General features: G+C 41.0%; 1 protein-coding gene and 1 long non-coding RNA gene across 2 annotated transcripts; both read left to right on the forward strand.

The window, feature by feature from the left end:
• The first annotated feature begins 237 nt into the window (after positions 1-237).
• Positions 238-25880, forward strand: SNX3 (sorting nexin 3). Its single transcript, XM_020801360.3, has 4 exons — positions 238-549; positions 22720-22815; positions 23156-23280; positions 25205-25880. The coding sequence occupies exons 1-4, from the start codon at positions 388-390 to the stop codon at positions 25308-25310; spliced, it is 489 nt and encodes a 162-aa protein (XP_020657019.1). The 5' UTR covers positions 238-387; the 3' UTR covers positions 25311-25880.
• LOC140706752 (uncharacterized) lies at positions 1423-1830 on the forward strand. Its single transcript, XR_012086599.2, has 2 exons — positions 1423-1497; positions 1618-1830. It is a non-coding gene; the product is annotated as an uncharacterized LOC140706752 (long non-coding RNA).
• Positions 25881-27149: the final 1269 nt, after the last annotated feature.

Genomic DNA, 27149 nt, shown 5'->3' on the forward strand with positions numbered 1-27149 from the left:
GGGAGTTACAGTTCGCGAGAACGGCGTCGACGTAAAACGTTCAAAGGGGGGGGGGCAATCAGAAGAAAAGAGAACTCCAAGACCCGTCGTCCTTTGCGCGCGCAGTAGGGGGTTGCTCGCTCCGGGTGCGGGCGGCGGCGGCGGCGGCTGGGCCGGAGCTTGTCGCGGGGGCGTCGCGGCCGCTGGGCGCCCGTGAATAAGAAGGCAGGAGGAGGAGGGGGGATTGGGTGGCGGTGCTGTGACGTTCAAGGGGGACTCCCAGCCTTCTCTCCCTTCTTCAGCCCCCCTTCTTCCCCCCTCCCTACGTGCGGGGTCTCTGTGGCAGCTTGGCTCTGCGTTTCCCCGGCTGAAAAGGTCCCGGCGGGTGTGAGCGGGAGGGCGCGGGAAATGGCCGAGACCGTCGCGGACACCCGGCGCCTGATTACCAAGCCTCAGAACCTCAATGACGCCTACGGGCCCCCCAGCAACTTCCTCGAGATCGACGTGTCCAACCCGCAGACGGTTGGCGTGGGCAGGGGCCGGTTCACGACCTACGAGGTTAGGGTTAAGGTGAGGTAGCCTGTTTTGTTTTTTGTTTTGGCGGAGGGGTGGGCAGGGGTGCCATGGCAAGCACCTCCACCTTTCCCCCACCTGTTTTCCTGTCCTTTTTTGGAGGGAAGGTTGGAGGTATCTTGTTTAGGTCGCTGCCAAACCCTAGGGCCTTTTTATTTCCCCCTCCCTCAATCCCAAATCTCGGTCCTGCGGGGTGTCACCCGAACGGGAACATCCTGTTTATTGTTTCTTTTTCGGCTCTGCCCTCCTCCCCAAAGTCGGAAAGTTAGGGGGGGTGTCCTCCTTTATGGGCCCACCGACTCCTCCTTGGCACGTGTTTGCAGGCACGATGTTTCAATTCTGGGGTCATAAATGGATGTTTCTGGGAGGGCCGGACTTGGCAAGCCTCTGCAGGGCTGACCCTGGCCCTCTCTTGGGGGACCCTGCGGCTCTGTGTGTGTCAGTGCAGAAGAAATATAGGCAACACATTTTTTAAAAGTCTCTGCCTCCAGCGTACTATTGCACTCTTGGATCCCATAGGAATGTCAGTAGCATTGTTCTGTACTGTGGGGTGGAACAAGAAGAGCGGAAGCCAAGCCCCACTCCTGGTGTGGCTCTTAACTGCCGGATGAGATCTTGGTTCTTGTCACTTGCAGATGGTTTCAACTGGAAACTAGTGTTTGACTGGGCCTTATCTTTGCAGCCCACTAATGCCAAGCAGTTTGGCTCTGTGCTGATCTGCAGTGTCAGCTCTGAGTTTTGGAGGGCCCTTGCGCAAGGCAGCGCTCATTTGGTTCCTTTGCTTCACTGGGTCTGCTCTCTGGCCAGTCTAGTTGTGGGCTGTTGCTCTTTGCCCTCTTGCTCATTATTGCTATCATCTGCTTGCCTGGCAGGTAAAGAATGGAGGAGCAAGCAGGCGGTGTTTGCTTCTTCACATGCACATTTTTGGGCTAGAGCAAAAGGCGGGTGAGCAAGGATGTCGCAGTGGTGAAGAGGAGGAATGGGTGGGCAATCTTGGTAGCAGCCCCTAGACAGGTGCACGGATATGCCAAACCTTGACATTAGCCCTCCTGATTTGTTTCCCAGGTTTTGTGTAGCTGACCTCCTAGGCTCACTGTACATATGGAGGACTCCTATAGTATCTCCTTGCTTGGGTCAACCGTATGAAGTTCTCTGAAACAGTGGCGAATAACTGGGCATTAAAGCGCATGGAAGCACATGCAGTATTAATAACCTTCATTTTTACTGTATTATGGATTTACAAGATGAATAAAACAATTGTAACTTAAGTATATAAAATTGTCTCTTTTCATACACATTTGAAGCTGGTTTTATATATATACATGTACACCTTAGGTAATTTCTGAATTTACCCATACTAAGGAGGCAACAGCTACTGTGTTCTGCACAGTCTATGTATGTAAGGTCACATTACTTTATTTTTGTCATTTTGGTACACAAACAATAAGAGTCAAAGATAGAAATGGCAAATGATATATAATAAATGGCATGAACTGCTGTTTGAGTCCCCTCATTGGGAGATTTGGAGATGGGCAGCCTACAAACAACGGTAAATAAATAATAAATAAATACTTTAAAGAGGAATGGTGTCAGACAGTCATAATATCAAGGACTTGCAGTATATTTGTATACTGTATTAAATTGAACAACAGCACTGAATTCTCAGAAGTATATTAGTCTTTATATATTTTCTTTATTCAGAATAGTCATGCTATATTTGTTGGATTGATAAAGTTTTGTCTTTAAAAAAATAGTCATTAAAAAAAGTTGTTTTGTTAGGAGACTTCTGAGCATTTACGGTATCTAAGATTGCAAATCGTTCCACTAAGAGGTGATGTTTCTTCTCATGTGATAAATGGGATCAGTGTGATGGTCCTTGTACACTTATGTGAAGTATGTAATACAGTAGTTATGTTTTTGCTGTTAGCCTGGCCAGCATGAGGAGGTGGAATATTCATTCCATGCAATCTGTTTAGGTCCTTCTTTTAATTGCAGTCTTTTTTCACTAGAGAAAAAAGTGTGTACCTTTCTTTTTCTTCTTCTAAAAAAAAGCCCAAAGTGGCCTTAATTAAATGTGCTATTCTAATTATTTTCTTTTTCATGTAGAATGATACAGATTTTCTTGTTGGGTTCCTGGTAGTAGTCTGTGCATTCCTGTAACTTAAAGATTGAGAAAAGGAATGTGTTCTGCTATGGAATGCCAAACATTCATAGTGCTAATCCTTTACCTTCACTGGGATATTGGAAAGATAACTTCAAGTCTGTTTAGTTGATAAAAGTACAATAGAATCAGCTCATTCTTGGGGAAGCTTTAAGGGTTCCAAATAATGGATCACTAAACCATGCTGTTTGCTGCTTAGATGTTGCAATTGTCCATTTTGAAATAGCTGGGCAGGAAAGAATAAAGATTCATTCTGATTCCTTTCTTCACCACTTCCCTGATTTTATGGTTATAAAAAACAGAAATAAAACTGAAGTAATATTTTAATATTCCATCTTTTTGGGTGTACCACTTCTGAATTTACCAGGAACAAGTTTGTTTCCCCTTTACAGTGATTTCCTTGCTTTTATGATGGAACCTCATTAAAAAAGTTTAATGTTTTGGCATGAAATTAGAAGTCCCATGTTTCTGGTATTTTATTTATGCTTTTTCTGTGTAGAGATTTCTAGAAAAGCTAAATATGATAATGTAGACAATATATTGGCCAATATATTTTAGACTGTGGAAGGTCAGCAAGATTTGGGATGATCTCTAGCCTCCTATCTTAACTGTGTGTGTATTTAAATGGCCCAGCATGGTGAATCTACATGCTTAAGGCATGAAAGTGGGAGGGGAGGCACTATAGGGTTGGATACATGACAATGCTTTGTTCTCAGGTATTTTTTGAGTCAATCCCTAGCATCTTCTAATTAAGGTGACTTCGGGTAGGTAGTTCCTGAGATGCTGGAAGAGGTGCTGTCACAGGAGACAGTATGGAGCCAGGTGAACTTATAGAGTAACTTAGAATGAGTACATAACATAAGGAGCCACTGGGGTGCCAGAATGCCACCATTTTCATCTATATTTTTCTTTTGCAATTCGTTTGATTGCTATTTTAGCATTCAGTTGTGTTTGCTTGTCCCTTGAACTTGTTCATGTTAAAAAGGTGGTTGGTGCTGGACTGGGGCTTGGCACATGCAGGTTCTAGTCCTGTGATGAACCTTAAAACTTGCTGGGTAACCTTGGGCTGTTCTCACATTATCTGAGTTTGACCGGCTGCATGGGGTTGTTCAGATGCATTGCAGAGGAGAGCTGTGTATGTTGTCTTGAACTCACTGGAAGGAAAATGAGATGTAAATGTTATAAGTCAACAGTGAATCTGTTCTTTATGCGTAATTGTGTCTTCTTGGCTATCAGATTGTAATTCAAGTCGAAAGGTCTTATTTTGCCTTTGAAAAATGCAGTGGCATGATCCTTACAGAAGCCTTGCTGTACCTGGCTATTACTGCCTACATAGTATGCAAAGCAAACAGTTCAACTACAGTCTTCATAGTGCTTCATAAGTGGTTGTAAAGTCCAGGGCATCTGTACAATATGCTTTTCCAAAATTTGCTTCATAACAAAATATGACCTTGTTGTGAACCAGTTGCAGCTTCTAGGCAGAATTGTCAAAGTCTGTGCATGTGTGGCTAGCATGTTATTTTATCCAGATCAAAGACACAGAAGTCCACCAGATGAAAGATAGTAAAAATATTGTTTACTATTAACTTTTTTATATTAATCAAATGATTAAAAACTGTATTTGCCCTGTTCCAAAGGGCTGGTGCCACTGCCAAGAAGGCCCAATGTCTGGTGGATATCTTTCTGGTCTCCCTTGGTGTGGCAACCCATAGAAACATTGCCTGCAAAGATCTGGTGGCATGGGTCATAGTTCTTGGGGAAAGGAACTCTGACAAGTAACAAGGGCCCAACCCGTGAAAGGCTTTGTAGGAAAGAATCAAAATTTTGAAACTGGTCCAGGCAGGCAACCGGTGCAGGCGAGCCAGGTCTGGGGTAATGTAGTCAAATTTACTCACGTTTGACACCAGCCTGGTGGCTGCATTCTAAATGTATAGAAGTTTGCAGGTCAGTCTCAAAGGAAGCCCCGTGTAGAGAGCATTGCAGTAGTCAGTCTTGGAGATGACCAGTGCATGAACTAACATCTTCATGGCCTTGTTCAGATGGGGCAGAGCTGAGCAATTAGCTTCAGTTGGTTGAAGGTCAAGTTGGACTGCAGTCTGGGAATCCTACGAGAGAGCCAGGTCCAGGAACAGCCCAGGTTCCAAACTTAGTCCCTATGTGGAAGAGTTAACCTGTCCAACTTAGGGAGAGACTCTCCCAACCTGTCGGAAGGGTTCCCACCCCAGAAGAAGAGTCTCTGTCTTCTCCATGTTCAATTTCAGTTGGTTAGCCTTGGTCCATTCCAGAACTGAAGCCAGGCAGAAACAAGCGCACAGACAACATCCGCTGCAGAGGATGTAAAGGAGAGATAGAATTGCATGTCATCAGCATACTGATGGCAGCACACTCCAAATCTTGGGATAACCTCCCTCAGTGGCTTTATATAGCTATTAAAGAGCATTGGGGAGAGTGGTGACCCCTGGAGCACCGCACCGTTGAGGGTCCAAGGGGCTGACAGTTCCTTCCCAAGCTGTACTCTCTGTACATGACTATTGAGGAAGGATCAGAGCCAGCTGAGCGCCAGCCCGATTCCTGTACCTGACAGCCTGTCCAGGAGGATACTGTAGTCAACAGTATCAAAAGCTGCTGAAAGATCCAAAAAACATTCCTACTCTGTTGGCCACCCTTAAATGGTCATCGTGCTTCGCAGCCTATACTGTCTTGGTGCCATGCTGCAGCCTGAACCCAGATTGGAATGGGTCAAGGCAATTCTCCTCGTCTAGTACATCACTTACATTGACGTGAACCTTGCTTGAACACTAGTAGGATTCCAGCATATGTTTTAAGGCCTGACAAAAATGAAACAATTGAGACTAGTGGCTAGAAATTGGCTTAGAACAGATCAGTTGCTATAGTATCCTGTATCTATTGTCTCTATAAAGGCTACAAAATATTCATGCTGCAGTTGTATGTGAATGAGAGTACTTCAGATGTTTCCTATCCCTGCTTTCTCTTTTATAAACTGGACATGAGCAAGAGAAAACAGTGAATATACATGTGAGTGGGGACAGTTCCCCTTTCTCCCCTCTTTGCTTGTTTCTTCATAGAAGACTTGTTAACATCTGTTAACATCAAAGTTTATTTTATTTTTAATAAGCTGTTATTGACTAGTGATGGGGGTATTTGTATTCATATATCAATGCGAGTATATCCATGCAGCTGGATTTAACAAGCCCCCCCCCCTCCTGGGGCCACACTGTCCACTCAGACATCCTGGTGTGGTGCCAGTCAAGCACATCCTTCCAATTGTGCCTGGAGCCCCGCTCTCTTCCTGCTTGGCTGGCCACTCCAGGGAGGGGGTGGGAGGACTAGCCTCCCTGCAAAGCTGCTGAGTGGCCAGCTGAGCAGGAAGAGAGTGGCGCTTTGAGCATGATTGGAAGGATGAGCAGGACCGATGAACAGCAAGATGCATGAGTAGATGGTCCAGCCGGGGCTGGAACTTTGTTATGTCCAGCTGCATGGGATATTCGTATTTGAATACGAATTCCCCCATCTCTGTTACTGACAACATTAGAACTGACTCATCCTCCTGTTTCAGAGGTTTTCTTTCAGTGTGGTTTTCTTCAAATAACAACACATCCTTTTCAACATGTCGAGGTGTAGAAGTGAACTCTTTGCATTGCCATTTACAGGATATGCTGAATACTCATATGTCAAGGTTTCCCATCTGTTGAGGTCCATTCGTAAGGCCTTCAGATCCCGCTTGCAGATATCCTTGTATCACAGCTGTGGTCTCCCTCTGGGGCGCTTTCCTTGCAGTAATTCTCCATACAGGAGATCTTTTGGAATCTGACCATCAGCCATTCTCACAACATGCCCAAGCCAACGTAGACAACACTGTTTCAGTAATGTATGCATACTAAAAATTCCAGCTCATTCTAGGACTACTCTATTTGGAACTTTGTCCTGCCAGGTGATACCAAAAATGTGTCAGAGACAATGCATATGAAATGTGCTCAACTTCTGCTCCTGCCGTGCACAAAGGGTCCAGGACTCACTGCAGTACAGGAGTGTGCTCAGGACACAGGTTCTATAGACCTGGATCTTGGTATATGCCATTAGCTTTTTATTAAGCCATACTCTCTTTGTGAGTCTAGAGAACATGGTAGCTGCTTTGCCAATGCGTTTATCCAGCTCGAAATCTAGGGAGAGAGTGTCAGAGATAGTTGAGCCAAGGTACACTTTTCTCAGCTTCACAGTACAGTAAAATAACAGGCCTAAGCTATGCCTCTGTCTGTACAAAAACCAGCAGCCTAAATCTAGATTTAAGTAGCTATTTTTGCATATAACTAACTTAATTTGATCTAGAAGTTAGATATTAAGTTAACTCATCTATGGCTTGTTGGAAGACTGATTCTGTTCTTTATAATGGTGCAAATTATTGAGTTCTTTACTGCAATTTCAGTCATAGCATAAAAACACAACTGAAGATTATGAAGCTCTCCTGTGCAATGTGAATACTGTGGTGAGTTTGTTTTTGACTTTGAAAAGCAACAAAAGGCGGGAACCAGTTTGAAGGAAAGGACTGTTTTGAAAACCTGAGAGCCTTAGCAAAAAGAATCTTCCTCTTGCTGACTAGCAGATCTAAGTGTCTTGTTTCCTGGAGAGCAGGGAAGGAGAGGGAAATGAACCTAACCATGCAAGGGCATGAGGCACTTCCTTTGTGTTCTCACTCTGAATGACTTTGGCAACCCGGCAGTTGGCTGAAACTGTGTACTAGATTTTTGTGTCCCAACAGAGAATCCAGCAAGTGTGTGTGTGTATATATATGTATTGATGTAGAAGGAAGGGAGATGTGTCCTCCTAGTATTAATTGGAGAGTTATTTCTATACATTTTTGAAAGGATTCAACATTCCTAGTTAGGAACTTTGCCTATTTGCGAGTTATGGGTGACTTGTGACTTGGGGTTCTGGTTAGTTCTGTTTTCTGTTCAAATAGCTGTTCTTAAACCAGAGTATAGTGCTTAGTTGGATCAATCAGGTATTTCTGGAGATTATAACTAGCTACATTTCTGTACTTGACAATTTGTATTGCTCTGACTCCCAATGCTAAGTCCATTTTGTTTGTTCCTGAACCACAAAATGGATAGAAAAGATAGGATCTTCCCCCCACCCCCCTTTAATGCTATTTGTGCCTTTACTGCAGGGAACTATTTAAGTGTTTCAGCATTCTAAGGCTAAGACTAATTTGTCAACCATACTTGATTCTGAGAGCTTGTAAGCCTTTGTGGCAATAACTGGTATCGACTGCATGAATCCACACACAAGGTGAGTACATTCTTTTTACAAAAGACAAGGACACATGTATTTCTTTGATGTACCTAAAAGTTACTATTGAGACTTCTAATGGAAGCTTCTTTTTTCTTTGCGAGCCTCAGATTAGATACTTAAGGGCTATTATATATATATTACATTTAACACTTAACTTATATTAACTTTTGAAATAAAGCAAATGGGTTTAATGCTTCATGTTCAAATGTTTTAAAAAAGCAATTGCTACCATAAGCACTCCACCCAAGCAAGGCTTTGTTGGCAGGTTGTGTTAATGCTCCGGCTAAACACATGTCCTATTTTTACTCTCTTGGTTTCCCATTACTAAGACATCTAAATGCTGTGAGGAGAGCATAAACTTCCACTTCAGTAGCACTTTAGATAATTTTTAAAAATCTAAAATGCACAAGAACCGTAACTGAAGATAAAGCAGTAGGTTGGGCACACCTTTCAATTGAAATGTCACTTTGCACATAGTCCCTCTCCAGATGAGTTGTGGGTAAATGAATGCCTGCTTTCTTTTGGAGTTTCTGTCTTAAAATATCAGTGGACATAAAATACTTGAGTTTGCTTCCACTGGAAAAAAACTTACTAAAATTCTCCTAATTTTTTTGAAGTTATAACCTTGTATATGAATAGCCTGGTACAGCTAACTGAAAACTCAGCAAATGTGAATGTTTATCTGGGGTTGGTGTTAACTGTAGAAGGTTTTATTGTTGGAGTAGTGAAGTTTTAATGCTGCTTGTTTAAAGTGAGATTATTTATTTATTATATAATTTATGTTATATTTATTATAAAGCAGTTAACTAAACCAAACCAATTAACATTTGAAACTGTGATATACAAATGTTTAAAAAATTTTTAAAAGTATAATTTTTAAAAAAGAGCTCCCCATGCCAGTTGTCTCCTGACTCCCAAAAGCCTTTCTGAAGAGGTATGTGTTCAGCTTCAGGGGGAAGGAAAGGAGGGAAGGGGCCAACCGCACTGCCTGAGGGAGTTCCGTTATCTGGGAGGAGCTACAGAGGAATCCCTCTCTTGGATCCTTGCCAGACGTGCTTGTGAAAGTAGTGGCACCAAGAGAAGGCACTGCCCTCTGGATCTTTATACCTTCTGCCAACAGCTAAGGACCCATGTCTTCAGCAGGCTTTTAACAGTCATGATTGAATCCCTGAATGCCTTCTTAGAATCAGTTAGTTTTTAATGTTCACTTGATTTTAATTATTCAGTTGTATTTCAATTAGCATGTAGTTTAATTACGTTTTTTAAATTTTTTTTTACTCATATAGACCTACAAAACTAAACAGAAAACACACAAAAAGGCAAAAACAATAAAAATAAAATAAAAAACAAAAACGAAACAAAACCCCATATAAAGGCAGGGTGAGGCATTTCCATACAATATTATCCATTATGTAAATCTGACTGCATCGACCTTATTGCTCTTAAAGAGTTATTTCAAATATAATCCGCCCTAAGGTTATAATAATTCTAATAATTGATTCTTCTTTTTTTAATGATTATTTCTCTTACATCCTTGGCTAATCAATTATATCTCAAAATATCAATGTTTTACCATCATGAGAGATCCGTATTTCAACAAGGAAAAGGGAAAAAAAAACACAAGATATATTTATTTAACATTGAATACTTAATCATATTATAATTCATATGTGCTTAATATCTCTATGTAAATGCATGATAGTTAAATAATCTCCAATACTATGTTAACTCTAGTTTACATGTATGCATACATGTGTTTCATATCAGAATTTCACATGCCATCAATATTTCAGAAAATGGGGATATTATATATATCTCACCTAATATATTTGATCATGTTACAATTCATACATACCGGTACTTTGTTTCTCTAAATATATGCCTTAAAATCAACAATTTCTAATGTTATATTCATAACAAAACCACAGAATATATTTATTTAACATTGAATACTTTATCATATTGTAATTCATATGTGCTTAATGTCTCGTATGTAAATGCATTGTACGTGAATAATCTCCAATACTATGTTAAACTCTAGTTTACATCTATACATACATGTATTTCATATCAGAATTTCAAATGCCATCAATATTTCAGAAAATGGGGATATTATATGTATCTCACCTTATATATTTGATCATGTTACAATTCATACATACTTTGTTTCTCTAAATATATGCCTTAAAATCAACAATTCCTAATGTTATATTCATCATAGACATTTCAGATTGCATAGTTGGAAATTCTTAGTTGCCATTTGACTTCAAACATAGTCAAAATTGCTTGCAGTATATAAATCACATCAATTTATGTGTATCTGTGTGCCTCTCAGTCTATAATTTTGTTGTTATATTCATCAATTAGCATTTCCCCTTTTATTTCTAACATTATAAACTTAAAATTAAATTGCCTCCTTTTTACTGGTTTTAAAATGCCATCGGTGGAACCCTATTAGGCTATTTTCTCTCTGATTTGGTGGATTTTTCCCATCCATCATGTTTTGCCTTTGAAGCCAAGCAATGTCTGGTTTGTAATCAGTATTTCGTTTCCCTTCCAGCCTCGCCTTTCCCTGTTTTACATATTCACCCATCGGATTAAAACGCATCTCTTTTTCACCCACCTTGTCCTCTCTCACACAATACAAATCAATTTTCCTGATCTCCTTTTTGGGGGTTTCACCCTCCTTTCTAAGAACAAATAGTCACTCTCCCTTGTGCTGTTTCCGTTTCAACACGTTGGTCTACTTCCCTTTCAGTGCGCTGGTCTGACGAAAACTCCCAATGCTCTGCCTTTCGTTCATGTCCGAAAGTAATGTCTGAAGTTCAAAGAACTGGATTGTAAGATAGTTCAGAATGTTCATTTGCAGGTTCTGAAAAGCATTTATTAAATCTTCTGTTGAAACCATCTTCGTTGAAAGGTGGATAGGCAAGGATGCTTCGTAATTTCAAGATATACACCTCACTTGAAGAAACATTTCCTATCGTGAAGAGAATAGCCACCAAGACAGCTTGTTTACTTCTTCCAGCCGAGAACCATAAAGCACTTAAGTGATAAAAGTCAGATCCTCAGCAGAGCTGGTGATTTATTATGCTAACCCAGACTTCACTTTTCACTTCAATTGTAGATTCAATCATAATGAAACTGCCATTAGGTTAAAATCCACCTCTTGCAGCATCTCCCCTCCTTAAACCTCTCCCCTCCCCCATTATAGAAGTTTATCAGAAAAGCTGTGAGTTATTCCAACCAACCGAGGACAGAGGGTAAAAGGAAAAAGTCTATGTCTCTGTCTTTATCAATTTCTAGTTTCTGTTTCTGTTCTGATGTGACGCAGTAAAAAATCCCAATATGTCTGGGTTTAACGCTTGTTTGCCGCTTCCAAGATTACACTATCTTCTTTGACATCAGCCACTTAAGTTTATTTTGTACGTACAAAAGCGTTGGAATCAATTAGTCCCTGTTCATGCAGTCATTCGTAAATCTTCTTGCCTCCCTCCTGCCCGCGGAGCTTCACAGCTAAGAAAGGATGACCTGAAGGGTGATTGCCTTCCACCCCCCGGGAAATCTCCGCTCTCCAACGACTCAGGGTGGGCCCCTCCTGGCCCTCCCTGCCCCCCAATTTCTTGGGGCAGCCTGGATTCACGGCATGCAGCAGAATTCTGGAGAGCCCAGATTTCTTGCTGCCTCGCTGTTTGTAGCTCCGCCCCCCTCCCTAGTTTAATTACTTTTTAATGTTCAACTTAACTGAGCTGCCCTGAGTCCCTTTACTGGGACAAAGATGGCATATCAGTCAATCAGCTGAGCAACAAACCCAACCCAAACCCAAACCCAAACCAAACAAATAAACAAACAAACATGGCAGTTCAAACAGGGATATCTCTTGGCCTGGACCCAAGCCTTAGTTAATCTGCTGGTGATGACCTGCAAAGCCATATAGGGCCCAGAAAGAACTGGTAGCCAATAATTATTCTAATGGGGGACAGAATGAGTAATGATCAGGTGATAACAGTAACCAGTCCCAGTCAGTAGTCTGACTGCAGCATTTTGCTCCAGTTAAAGTATCCAAACCGTCTTCAGGGGCAACCTCATGTAGAGCGCATTGCATAGTCCAAATGGGAAGTAACAAAAGCATGTGACAAGTAAAAATCTCCTACCACTTAAGCTTTAACAACCCTATGAGATATGATAGACTACAAGACAGTGACTTTGCAAAGGCCACCTAAAGAACTTCATGGCTTAGGTGAGGATTTGTACTTGATTCTGCCAAGTCCATAGCATGGTGCTGAAGTTGTGCTTGGCTTCTTGGTCTCTCTTTCTCTTTTTTAAAACCAAGACCATAGCTCTCACATTTCTTCAAGCCATACAGACTTCGAAATTTGCTGTAAATATTTTGATATGTGCACGGGATTCTAGTACAGTGGGGTCTTGACTTAAGAACGGCTTGAGTTGAGAACATTTTGACTTAAGAACCACTCTCATAGGAAAATATTGACTTGACTTACATACTTAGATTTGAGTTAAGAACTGAAAAAAAACACGTGGGAGGCAGGGAAAGTGCAAAATTTGAACTTTCAGTTAACTGTTGGCCAGTGAAAAGGGTGCCTGTCTGCTTCCTCACTCCTCCCAGCGTTTAGAGAGTGGATTGGGAGACAGTCTTCGGACTGCCTGGACTGTATTTTTCCTGCCTTCCCTGAACCTTTCTTGACCTAAGAAAAAAAGAAACAAAATATCCCCCTCTAGTGGTCGAAGGCAGAATAGCAGCTTCCCATTAGTTTCTATAGACAGAAAAGAGCAGATACGGATCAAATGGTTTTCAATGCATTCCTATGGGAAATGCAGATTTGACCTGAGAACTTTTTGACTTGAGAACCGCCTTCCAATACGGATTAAGTTCTCAAGTCAAGACCCCACTGTATACTTCTCAGATTTGTGGCAGCAATCAATTCCTGTGCTACATGTGTATGTTTGGCATACAGGTTGAAATTGAGTAGTATGTCACAACTAGAGTAAGTCCATTGAATTGTGTAAGTTGTAAGTTTAGTTGATTCAGTGGGTATATTCTATTGTGATTTACTATTGAATTTCAGCTGTAGTCTCAGTTGTCTTTGTAACTGCTTCAAGTCTAGCTTCTTGTGAGGTGATACTGTAGTAACACTTGTTGAGAAAAAGGAGAGAGTAGCCCGGCAACTTATTGGCTCCAGTCCAGCGAGAGCAATTTTGTGAAGTGCATAGGCTCTGAATCTGAATATGTCTTGTCTGTTATCTGGGCCATATTTGATCTCTTACCTGCTTTCAGTTGATGGTGGAAGGAAAAGGGATGATCGGGCAATGATTGCTTCCTTGGAAGTGAATTCAGAAAATCTGAGGCTTTCGATTTAAGAACAAAGCACTTTTAACATTGTTAGGTTACTCGCTGAACCTTAAGGTACTATTTCTTAGAAGTGTATCTGTAATTTTAGAGGAGGCTGGCCTGGTCTCCAAGACAAAGGATGGAATACCTTTTCCCATGACACAAAATAAATCTTCTCTGTTGACTATCTTTGTAAAACCTTATTCTGACTGAGATTTTTACATATGATTAAAGTGTTTTTATGTTCTGCTCTCATACTATCACCCTCAAGAGCTCATTGACAATACTGTAGATAAAACAGCTTGCATTTGCTGTGACCTTGACATCATCATAGCAGAGGTGAAAGACTCCTGTAGTTAAATAGCATGGGTTACATTTCTGTTGCTGATATGTGTTCGGTTTGTCCCACAATAACATGTGCAGTCCTTGTTTGAATTGAAGAGCTAGAAGGAATTAGATGTGGAGTTGGAAAGTCACAAACTGGCTCCTAATGTCTCATTTTTGGCCATAGTAGCCAAGTAGACAGTGGTGTAATAGCCCTGAATACTCAAAACAGAGTAGCTGAAGTGACTCAGCCTGTCTAGAGCTTTGCAATCTGTTCTCTGCCACTCACACTGCACTGAAATAGCAATCTGTTTTGAGGTTGTCTCTTCATGTGCTTCCTATTCATCATGCAAAATGTCAGCTTTCTTCAATATGGTGCCTTCCATGTATGTTGGTATGTTGGGCTACAACTACCATGATCCCATAGTTTATCTCCAGACTGGGGAAGGTTTCTGCTGTTTTCCACAACAAGACATGCCCAGAGTGTTTTCAAAATAAGCCTTGTTTTATTCTAACTGGTAGGCCCAATAGGAGTGAACCTATTGAGTCAATGAGATTTACCTAGGTTTTGAGTCATCATGCAGCAGTTTATTTGATGGGTCTGTTTTAGCTGGAATAACCAACTTATTTTATAACATTATTTCTTAGAATACATCACATTTGAGGAGAATGGAGAAGGGGGCAAGTCTCTTGGTAAGGTATTAGTAGGTTCTAAAATGACAATGCAACAGGCAGAGAATAAATATACCTATTGTAATAAAATTGTCTACACTTAATTGACTGAGTCTGAGTCTTGATTTTGTTTTTTTATGTAGTAATGGGCTGGAGAACAATAACACTAACCCTCAGTATCAGCACTAGTCTTACTATTCCCTGGCTTAAACTGAGTTCAGACAGCCTACTATTGAATTAAAAGCAGAGGTGGTCATGATTTGGGGGATGAGTTTCGGGCTAACTAGAGCTGGAGAGAGGAAAAACCCAGTGGCCCCCTTTGAACATCCTCCCCGGATATCTCTTTTCTTTGAACCGTGTCAATAGAAAATCTGTCACCATCCCTCTATTGCCTGTGCCTTCTTGACACTCTGTATATGCTTTAAAGACAAAATGCTATATTAGTGTGGGCCAAGAATGCTGAAACAATTTGGACTTAGATTTGAACCAGATTAGCTCTGCATTCACAGCACAAGTGGACAGTTTTAAAAGGAGTAAAATTTATAAGAAATAAAGCAGAAAAGGCATTGTCCAAGAAACTAAACAGGAAGATCATAAAGTTTGCTTCCTCATTTCTTAGGCAAGGCACAACTTGGTAAAGGCACTGTACAAAACACCCATCCCTAACACAGCTAAGCTTTCTATCTGCTTGGGCTTTGGCAAGCCTCAGGTGGCCTGCTTATATAAATGTGGATTCCCTTTAGGTCACATCTCTCCTGATCTCCTCCTTCTCTTGCTGAAGGTAGAACTCAGCCAACTCCCTCCTTTGTCCTCAGGCTGCTGTCCTCAAGTACCTTTGTGGATTCCTGGGGCTTACTTGGGCCAAACTGCACTTCAAAGAGGGCTTTTACTCCAGTCAATTAATGGAGCTGTCTCTACAGGTAGAGCTGAATAGGTCTACATATCAAGAGATTCTGGGCAAGATTATGCCCTCGCTTCTTTGCAGCAAAGTACAGTTTGACTTTTGATATTTGTATTCACCATGTATCAGAAAGGTGTACAATTTGATAACATTTTGGTGCTCCATTTGTGACTCTGCCATCCTGACTGTGAAGTTCCCTCCACATCTCTTTACAGTTATATCTTAAAGGTTTGGATTTTTAAAAAAATTACCTTTTCATGCATTTGCCAGAAGGATCGAGATGAAGCCTGATAGTATGAATTTGCCAGCAGGAGGCAGTAGAAGAGCATAGTAACTCTGTTGTGAATAGACTTATCTCCATGATATTTAAGTGAAATATCCTCTGTACTACATTTCCGAATGTACTGATCTTGTTGATAATATAACTGCAAAAGTTTCTTCAGTGGTTTGGGTCTTTTCATTGGCTGCTCTCTTATGACAATTGAGTTCTAGCAAAGCTACTTGAGAGACAAGGTCAACATTGGCACTGTGGTAACAGGATGGCTTTGTATAGACTTATTTCAGGAAGTATTCTGTTTGCAGGTGTGCTATTGATTGAAATAGAAATTGGTGGCCAAAAGTGAGAACTTCTTTCCCCTTAAAAAAAAAAAAAAAAACCTCAGGATGGCTGTTGAAATGAGGTAAGATGAGAGGTCTCTACATAATGAAAGATGGTATCTCAAATTCCTGTTCCTTGGAGTAGCAACTTAGGTGCTGTATAGAACCCTGCAATTTCTCTGGCTCTGGCAGGTCTTGCACTGTGCTTCTGTAATCATAGCCTCAAATGGCAGTGTATTCATTTTGCTTCCTTAAGTGATGTTTGAGCCTTTTGATTAAAACTCTGAGTCTGGAATATCAGTACTTACAAAGTGCCTCCAAACGGTTAAGCGTCAGTCAGGCCAATTACTGGGAGATCAAGGGTGTGAAAAAGGTGCAGCTTCAGATTTTCAGTGGGAGTCCTAATTGATTCCCCCTGTGTGTGTGTGTGAGAAAGAGGGAGAGATGTTGCTTTTTCAGTGGCAAAGTCAATTTATTTCCCAGCCTTGTATTAATGACTTGCCTGCTGTCCATAGGTGATTGAGAGGGCTAGTAGCAGGACAAATGACTCCTTCCAGCACATTTGGTTTCTGTGCCAGCCCTGAAGGAAGGAAAGCCCTTCCCTTGCATACAGGAGTTAAGCAACCGAATTGCATACCTTCTGTGTTTCTTTCCAGTGCTCACATCTTTCCTTCATGGAACACAGCCTTACAGAGAAATATGTCACTGTCTTCATTGTCCTTGGAGTTTGCTAGTTTTGTGCCACAGGGTAGCATTAACAGTTGTTCTGTCAAATTATTTCACTAAAAATCAACCATTCCACTTGCTGTGGTGATTGCCAGTATCAAAGAGTAGCTTCTCTTATATGTGTATTGGTGCGTCAGCTTTTTTTTTTTTTTTTTTTTTTTGCCAGGAGCCTGAGTATCAGCACATGTCCTGAGGTAGTTTATCTCTCACTAAGAAAGTTATCTGAAAAGAAAAAGAAAAAACTATTTCTTGGGGTATCATCTTGTGTCAGAAGTTCAAAGTAATTAAAATGGACGGTACAAGAACTAGTTCAGCTCACTTTATGTGACAATGGATTTCTAAGCCTTATATGTTGTTTAGAGATTAACGTTTATAGGCTTCTATATCAAGAAATAAGAATTTCTGGAGCATTCCTTTTAAGGCTTGATCTTAACTTACTGAATAAAAGAGCATCTCGCAAGAAGGATTAAGTAATTTGAGAGAACAGAGTTTTGAAGGTAAAATCTCACCTGCAGAAAACACAAAAACTGTCCAGGCTTTACACACTTACAAAAGACTTAATTTGCAAGGCTGAACTTTGCTAAGAAGCCAAAAGGTGAAATCAGAGAGCAATAATCCACTGTATTTATTTCTGGGAAGGTTTAGCCTGAGCTCCAGGGGAACTGTAGAGTGGTGTTCCCTAGCTGGGATAAAAATAGGTTCACAAAAGCCAGCATCTTTAAATGCAGGCATGACTTTGAGCATAAAGGAACTTGCTAAGGGTATATTTTTCTTTTAACACATGACTACAATGGACTATGTTGTGCTTACCTGTGAAGATTTAAGTTTTTCTAATTCTGCTTGGATTGGGTTTCATACCAGGTACATTCAGATGGTGCCATATAGGATGAAATACCATGAGCTTCCACAAACAGCATTCACATAGCATACGTGATTAAAGGGCAGAAGGCAAAGATGGTAAATCTTGTCTTAGTTTTAATAAGCCCTGGTAGGCATGTTCCAGGTATCAGGTGCGCACTGTAGTCCCTTCTGTCAACCTTACCACCACTGGCACTTGTAACTCTTGGTTCTTTAAACTGCTGCTAAAATATGGATTTTCATATAGATTTAAATAGTTATTTAATGTTAAATGCATATGAATTAATCATATATAGGGATGTGCCATTTAACAGTGTGTGTTTTTCTTTTTGTCTCTAGTTTCCAGAATTCTCTAGGCAGAATTTTGGGAATTGCAAAAGAAAATAAGAAAAAAAAAGCTTCTGTACTGTTCCCTGGGAATCATAGTCTTGCTGCCTTGTAGGCTCTACAGAGGACACCATCCAACTACAGTTCCTAGGAAGCACCACAGCAGACATTTTTTTTTGTACAGGAAGGAAAATCAGAAAAAGGGCATGCAGCTTTTGCGCTAGGCTCTTGTACGCATGAGTGAAATGCAAGTGCATGTAGATGTGGGTCTGTGGGCTGGAACTTCCAGAATAGTGCCTGGGGAATTCTTCAATAATTCTGGGTGTTGGAATAAAAAAAACCAAACAAATGGCACATCTGTAATCCTATCTACATGCTGCAGATAGTCTTGAGAGCAGGAGCTGGCTGCAGTTCCCCACTAACTTGCAAACCTAGCTTGTAGTATGTATGAAATGCCCTTTGTACATTTCTGCACTAGAGAAGTGAATGCTGAACTTTATGGAGGGCTGTGGTGACACATCTGTGCCTTTTCATGCTGGTAATATCTTGGCACCCCTTCACGGATTGCTGCCTTGTTGTGGCGAAGTGCTTGAGTAATTCACAGAAGCTATGGGCTATGCTGTGCAGGGATACCCAAGATGGACAGGTCTCAGTGGAGAGTTCTGACTAAACGCAATCCACCTGGAGCAGGAGCTGGCAAGCCACTCCAGTATCTTTGCCAAGAAGAAACAAAAGGCTAAAAGATATGACGCTGGAAGATGAGCCCTTCAGGTTGGAAGGTGTCCAGCATGCTACTGAGGAAGAGTGGAGGACAAGGACAAGTAGCTCCAGAGCTAATGAAGTGGTTGGGCCAAAGCCGAAAGGATGCTCAGCTGCGGACGTGCCTGGAAGTGAAAGGAAAGTCAGATGCTGCAAAGAAAAATACTGCATAGGAACCTGGAATGTAAGATCTATGAACCTTAGTAAGTTAGATGGGATCAAACAGGAGATGGCAAGAATAAATACTGACATCCTGGGCATGAGTGAACTAAAATGGACGGGAATGGGCGAATTCAATTCAAACGATTACCATATCTACTATTGTTGGCAAGAATCGCGTAGAAGAAATGGAGTAGCCCTCATAGTCAACAAAAGAGTGGGAAAAGCTGTACTGAGATACAGTTTCAAAAATGATAAAATGATTTCAATACGAATCCAAGGCAGACCTTTCAACATCACAGTAACGCAAGTTTATGTACTGACCACCGATGCTGAAGAGGCTGAAATTGACCAGTTCTATGAAGACTTACAACACCTTCTAAAAGTGACACCAAAGAAAGATGTTCTTCTCATTCTAGGGGATTGGAAGGCTAAAGTAGGGAGTCAAGAGATAAAAGGAACAACAGGTAAGTTTGGCCTAGGAGTTCAAAATGAAGCAGGGCAAAGGCTAATAGAGTTTTATCAAGAGAATAAGCTGATCATCACGAACACTCTTTTCCAACAACACAAGAGGTGACTCTACAAATGGACATCACCAGATGGGCAATACCGAAATCAGATTGATTATGTTCTCTGCAGCCAAAGTTGGAGAAGCTCTATACAGTCAGGAAAAACAAGACCTGGAGCTGATTGTGGCTCTGATCATCAGCTTCTTATAGCAAAACTCAAGCTTAAATTGAAGAAAGTAGAAAAAACCACTGGGCTAGTCAGGTGTAATCTAAACCAAATCCCTTATGAATACACAGTGGAAGTGAAGAATAAATTTAAGGAACTCAGTTTGGTGGACAGAGTGCTGGAAGAACTATTTATTTATTTATTTAATTTAATTTATATGCCGACCACACTACCCAAAGGTCTCTGGGCGGCTTACAGCAATTAAAACACAATACGGATGGAGGCGCATAACATTGTACAGGAGGCAACAACAAAAACCATCCCAAAGAAAAGGAAATGCAAGAAAGCAAAGTGGCTGTCCAATGAGGCCTTACAAATAGCAGAGAAGAGAAGGGAAACAAAATGCAAGGGAGATAGGGAAACTTACAGAAAATGGAATGCTGACTTCCAAAGAATAGCAAGGAGAGACAAGAGGGCCTTCTTAAATGAACACGGCAAAGAAATAGAGGAAAATAATAGAAAGCAAAAAACCAGAGATCTATTCAAGAAACCTGGAGATATTAGAGGAACATTTTGTGCAAAGATGGACATGATAAAGGCCAAAAAGGGTAGGGACCTAACAGAAGTAGAAGAAATCAAGAAGAGGTGGCAAGAATGCACAGAGGAATTATACCAGAAAGATCTGGATGTCCCAGACAACCCAGACAGTATGGTTGCTGACCTTGAGCCAGACATCCTGGAGAGTGAAGTCAAGTGGGCCTTAGAAAGCGTGGCTAACAACAAAGCCAGTGGAGGTGATGATATTCCGGTTGAACTATTAAAAATCTTTAAAAAGATGACACTGTTAAGGTCCTACACTCAATATGCCAGCAAGTTTGGAAAACTCAACAGTGGCCAGAGGATTGGGAAAGATCAGTCTACATCCCAGTCCAAAAGAAGGGCAATGCCAAAAAATGCTCCAACTACCGTGCAGTTGCACTCATTTCACATGCTAGCAAGGTTATGCTCAAAATCCTACAAGGTAGGCTTCAGCAGTATGTGGTCTGAGAACTCCCAGAAGTACCAGCTGGATTTCAAAGGGACAGAGGAACCAGAGACCAAATTGCTAACATGCACTGGATTATGGAGAAAGCCAGAGAGTTCCAGAAAAATATCTACTTCTGCTTCATTGACTATGCAAAAGCCTTTGACTTTGTGGACTGCAGCAAACTATGGCAAGTTCTTAAAGAAACAGGAGTGCCTGACCACCTTATCTGTCTCCTGAGAAATCTGTATGTGAGACAGGAAGCAACAGTTAGAACTGGATATGGAACAACTGATTGATTCAAATTGGGAAAGGAGTATGACAAGGCTGTATATTGTCCCCCTGTTTATTTAACTTACATGCAGAATACATCATGCAAAAGGCTGGACTGGATAATCCCAAATTGGAATTAAGATTGCTGGAAGAAATATCAACAACATCAGTTATGCAGATGATACCATTCTGATGGCAGAAAGTGAGGAGGACTTAAAGAACCTCTTAATGAGGGTGAAAGAGGAGAAGGCAAAATGGTCTGAAGCTCAACATCAAAAAAATTAAGATCATGGCCACTGGCCCCATCACCTCCTGGCAAATAGAAGGGGAAGATATGGAGGCAGTGACAGATTTTACCTTCTTGGGCTCCATGATCACTGCAGATGGTGACATCAGCCATGAAATTAGAAGACGCCTGCTTCTTGGGAGGAAAGCGATGACAAACCTAGACAGCATCTTAAAAAAGCAGAGACATCACCTTGCTGACAAAGGTCTGCATAGTCAAAGCTATGGTTTTTCCAGTAGCGATGTATGGAAGTGAGAGCTGGACCATAAAGAAGGCTGACCACCGAAGAATTGATGCTTTTGAATTGTGGTGCTTGAGAGTCCCCTGGATTGCAAGGAGAACAAACCTATCCATTCTAAAAGAAATAAATCAACCCTGAGTGCTCACTGGAAGGACAGATCCTAAAGCTGAGGCTCCAATACTTTGGCCATCTCATGAGAAGACTCCCTGGAAAACACTCTGATGTTGGGAAAGTGTGAAGGCAAGAGGAGAAGGGGATGACAGAGGATGAGATGGTTGGACAGTGTCACCAAAGCTACCAACTGGAATTTGACCCAACTCCGGGAGGCAGTGGTAGACAGGAGGGCCTGCCGTGCTCTGGTCCATGGGGGTCACGAAGAGTCAAACACGACTTAACAACTAAACAACAAAATATCTTCGCAACAACCCTTTACAATGCCACTAGGCAGCAGTTTGATAAATGTTAAGATTGCTGCCATCTGGGCGTTTGTAAGCCACTCTGGTTTCTGCAGGGAGTTTTGATGAAGAGAATGAAGATAAATTGTACCAAGATGATCCACCAAGTTTCCAGGGGTGGCAGCAGCTATAGACAGCTCAGTTGAGATGACAGAATTGTAGTAATAAATAATTGCTTCCTTGTCTAACAACATGTCCTCAGAGTCACTGGTCTTTGACTGGCCTTTTTGATGGTGAATCTTTGAGACAGAATATGAATTTTACCAATGTCTTGTCAAATCTCATGATATGACCCAGAAGGAGATAGGCTGTACTGTACTGAAGGGATATATTTCTTAATATAAACTTCCCTGTGATACTGATAGGGACTGGCACTGCTCCAGTAGCAGACCTAACTCTGCAGATGCAATGTGTGGGCCCTGTGAAAAGCCACTTGTGTGATATAAAGAACTACAAAGATTGGTGCAGTATTGGATTTCTGAGGGCCTGTGCTCGAAGAGACCGCTGTTGGTTCCAGTGCCTGGGAATTCCTGAACTGTGGAGTGATCTACCTAATACTAACAGAACAACCATTTACCTATAGTTAAACATAACTAGTTAAACATAACTCATTCAAAAGTGTGAGAAAAGCTGAATCACTTTACCTTTTGTAGATGTCTAAAACAGTAATAAGAGCCATTCTATGTTCTGGTGACTTGGTTAACATTTCGCTCTTGTAGGCTGTGCGTCACAATTGTGATTATGAGCAACTGCATCTTGTACACATAGGAAGCTGCCTTATACTGAGTCAGCCCAGTACATTGTCAATTCTGACTGTATGTGGTGTAGCAAGGATTCTCTCTCAGTGCTGCCTGGAGATCCTCAGTGGTCCTCCATCCTAGGTCTAAGGCTGCTTGGCTTCCATAATCAAATGAGATTGAATGTGTAAAATCAGTAAACCTCCCCTTGATTTTGACTCTGTGATGGGACTTAAAGAAGCATTTAGCTTTGCCATCACTAGGCCTACATACAGTACCGTTGGATTTCTTAATCAGATGAACTGACAAATGGTGGAACAAATATCTTTCAGACAAACCTCCCTATCTTCAAACTGAAGGAGTCTTGTGTCCGGAGAAGATACAGTGACTTTGAATGGCTTAGAAGTGAACTAGAAAGAGAGAGCAAGGTAAGGCCAAAAATGTTTTCTGGAATGTAGAAACACTTGCTTGGTGGCCAACTTGATCATGGGATTTATTATGAGGAGGCCACACACACTAGAAGTCATTCTGCATTCCCACAGCTGTGTTTAAGCCTGTGGTTTCAGTGTGAGAGGAAGGTCCACTTTAAATCAGCAAGGCATGTGCAGTGCTATCTTCCTTAGGAAGCATTCGGTCCCATTGAAGACCATGTACTTGGATCTGTTTGATTCTTAGAAAATATTAGATACCCTCAATGTACTGTATGTAAGAAGTGCTTTTAATTTTGGCATATTGGAATTGGGACCTAAAATGTTAACTGCCTTTCAGGTAGTAGTACCACCCTTACCTGGAAAAGCTTTTCTTCGCCAGTTGCCTTTTAGAGGAGATGATGGGATATTTGATGATGCCTTCATTGAAGAGAGGAAGCAAGGGCTTGAACAATTCATAAACAAGTAAGTAAAATGCTCTGTTTCTTATTTTGAGCAAAAATGTGTGAAGGCACAAGACTGTTTTTGACACCGGTGCTAATATATAACTTGATATATATTATACATGCTGGTACCTAACATTGTACTGCAAGTCTTTACAGGGTCAGTAGAAGTTATGCTAATACAAAGCTGAGCTCAGTTTACATAATGAAGATTGCTGAACTGCTTTCCCGGTTGAACTGCCTGATTACTATTAATATCCAAGCCAAACTGCATATGAACTTCTAACATTTGCTGCAGTGATTGAAATATTTGTAGTGACCTGGGTTTTGTTTCTTAATTTATGCAAATTGCTGAAATTACAGTATGTAATGATAGAACTGTGGAAATAAACCTGGTGTATTCATCATCACATGATCGTTTCGCTTGCATGTCTAGCTATAGGCATGAGTTTTCAGGCTGTGTAATGTATTTGCTTGTTTAATTATGGTAGCAAAGTGGGTTGAGGGAATGTCATGTATATCATTAGAATCTGAAGTGCAGCCGTGGCTGTAGTGGCTGCCGCTGTGAAGCTTGTTTATTAGCACATGTTGGCTGTCATGCCCAGGATATGTGGCTTGAGTCAAAATGAGGCTGATGAGAGATGGTAGATCTGCTTCCTTGGCAGTTCCCTTTAGGCAGGGGATGGGGAACATTCAGCTCCCCCAGTGTTTTGGACAATAGCTGTCTTACTCCCTTTCAATTAGTTACACTCACTAGGGTCTTGAGAGAGTTGCTGTCCAAAGGATTTGGAGACTTTCCCACCTAGAAATGAGGGGCAGGGCAGTACAGTGGTTAGCAGTGCTCTATGTCTAGTGCTTCCTTGCTTTGTTGGAATTTATTTTTAAAAAAGTGGGGGCACCTAGATATGAAGAGGAGCTATGTTATGCTGCTGAAGGAAGACTATTTCTGCTACTGCCCAGTTCTCTCTTGATTTGTGAGAGAGAGGATGACCATCTTCACCTTCATAGTGTCTCGTCCTGTTTGGCTTCACGGAACAAGGCCAGTGATGCCAGGTCCAAATATCGTTTTGCATGCCCTCCTTGAGTTTATGTGAAGAGGTCTTCTTTGCATACTGTGGTCAACTACAAGATGGGTTTGTTGTATTCAGGCAAAAGAAGTGAATTTAGACTGCATAGGGTAATCAGTTTTTAAAATGCACAGCACAAAAGTTGATTGGAGGCTGCTTGTTGCTGGCACTGTAGTATTTCCTCCTTGCAAAAGCTCTTGTTATATTAGAATGCTGTCTTACACTTAAATCTAACTCCTCGTCCAAGCGAGAGCAGGACCATTAACTCAACTGCTGAGTGGTAGTAGTGATAATGAAAAAGTATACAAATCCCCCAGGTATTCATAGTTTAATTCCATAGTTTAATTCATTTATTTATTTAACACCTGAGTTTTTTGACACTTTCTTAAACTAGGTAGGAGGGTGGCTACTGATGTAATAGGTTTGCTACTGAGATTATGGTATATACAAAACCCCCACCTTTCTTGTGCAGGAGAGTACTTAGATCATTCATCCTGTAGTAAAATGGCATTGCTCATTAAGGCAGTGTATGATGTATGAACCATGATGATTGAAGTTATTATACTCTGCATTGTATTGCTTATGTTGCTAAGCATGGACGCTATTACCTGGTAACAAGTTACCACTTCAGAAAGCAAGGGGAGTAGTTCATTATGGAAATCAGTTGGTTAAACTGTTTGACATTATTTACAATACCACTAAGAAAATGATAATGTCCTCCCAATATGGAGAGAAAGAAGAATCCAAAACTCAAGGGTGTGGGTTTCTTCTAAATTATGAGGTGTTACGTAACAAGTTGCTAACCAGTCTTTCACAGGAACTTAGGTCACAGTGGAAATTTGAAGCAGAAGACTAACATATCTAATTTTCATTTTCTAGAGTTGCAGGCCACCCTCTGGCACAGAATGAACGCTGTCTTCATATGTTCTTGCAAGATGAAGTAATAGACAAAAGCTACACGCCTTCCAAAATAAGACACGCTTGAATGCTGCACAACACTTTAACTGGTATAAATGTTAGTGATTAACTTACTTGGTCTAAGATTTGTAGTTGAGGTTTTAGCATGCTGCAGAAAAACTGGCAGAAGAAGCCTTCAGTATACTAATGGCACTGCTTGGTCCTTGCATTCATTTTATGGCATTAAAGAACTCTGCTGTCCGACTTTTGATTAAATGGCTTTTTAAGACTAAATATTCTGAAACTGTTTTTTCTTCCTTTGCAATGACCTTGTGGTGGTTACTGACTTGGCCTTACTTGAATTTGCACTGTTCTGGTGTTGCACGTTCACTTGTATTTGATCAGACACTAGAATGTTTCTGTAAAATAACTAGTATTCAACCTGCAATTTAGTGACTAACACGGCGCATTGTTCTCCACATCCCTTGTATATAATAAGCACTTCTGGAGTTGTATCCTTATGCCTGGGGAAAAAAACATACCAACCTTTGTACTAAGAAGCCATGGGGGAACTATCTTTATATTATGTAAAAAGAAATCAGATTTGTATACTAAGATCATTTGTCTAAAGTTGTTTTGAAATAAAAAATAAAAATGAGATTAAGCATGTATTTACTGCTGGGGGAGGGAAGAATTGGGTTGGGTCACTCCTAGAATGGGGGTAGACAAACGAGTGCCTCCAAATGTTTTTGATCTATAGAAGGGCTAAGGAGAGGAAGTGAGCAGCATGTGCCCTGTGGATTGCATGCATCTCTCCCATTTTAAAGCCCCCTTCCCAACCTTGTCTTATTGCTCTTCTCTCTCAACCTATCTTTAAAAAAACCATTTGGGAATATGTGCCTTGTTTTCAAGTTAAATCAGGTTTCCAGAAACACAATTTGACTAAAAAATAGGATGTGTATTCCCAGGACACCTGGTTCTGAAGGGAAATTGCAGGGGTGAGATGGGGCAAATGTGATAGGGTAAAGTGTAGCGATGCTTGATTCAGGAGATGGACAATGCATATACACCCCCACCTGGAAGCCGTGCATCTCCGGTCTATGAAAGAGACACACATGGTTAATTCAAGCTTAATCATACTTAGGGTAGATCCATTGAAATTGATTTAACAAGTCTGGGGGTTCTAAGTATGAATGAGTCTGGATTAATTCCTCTATTATGTACTTGTCTTTGGTGAAGGGTGTTGAGCATATGGCATTTCAGGATAAAATTTAAAATCTCATCTTGTACAAACTCTTTTGTAGGTTTAGCTGTAGCCTTCTCCCATAAGTTAGTGGAGCAAAATTGCCTGTTGGCCATTGTAAGAGTTGGGCTTCCTTGTTATTGTTCTAGAACATTAGTTCCAAACCTTTTTTTGAGTTGCGACCCCCTTTTATAATAGCCAAGTAATCTGTACCCCTCCTGCCATGTTTGCATAAAAAGGCATTCTTAATGGGCTAAAGTCATCACTTCTCAGAAAGTAGAGGTTTCTCTCCCCCCCATAGGGCCTGTTTCTCATGCATATATATGCATGTTAATGTTAATACTGTGGTGCCTCGCTTAATGATTTCAATTAGTTCCGGAAAAAACATCGCTATGGGAAAACATTGCTGAGCGAAACACATTTTCCCATAGAGATGCATTGAAAACCGGATAATCTGTTCCAATGGGAACGGATTACCGTCCTTAAGCAAAAATCGCCATAGGAAACATCGCTAAGCGAAACTCGGTTCCCCCATTGGAATGCATTGAATAGGTTTCAGTGCATTTCAATGGTTTTGACAGGTCTGTTTTCGCTATTTTTAAAGTGTCTTAAAATGTTCAAAAACCTACAGTTCAATGCATTCCAATGGGGGGGGGAATTCACCAAAAATTAACGAAGACTCAG

Source organism: Pogona vitticeps, chromosome 1 (assembly GCF_051106095.1).
Source record: "Pogona vitticeps strain Pit_001003342236 chromosome 1, PviZW2.1, whole genome shotgun sequence".
Taxonomy (NCBI): Eukaryota; Metazoa; Chordata; class Lepidosauria; order Squamata; family Agamidae; genus Pogona; species Pogona vitticeps.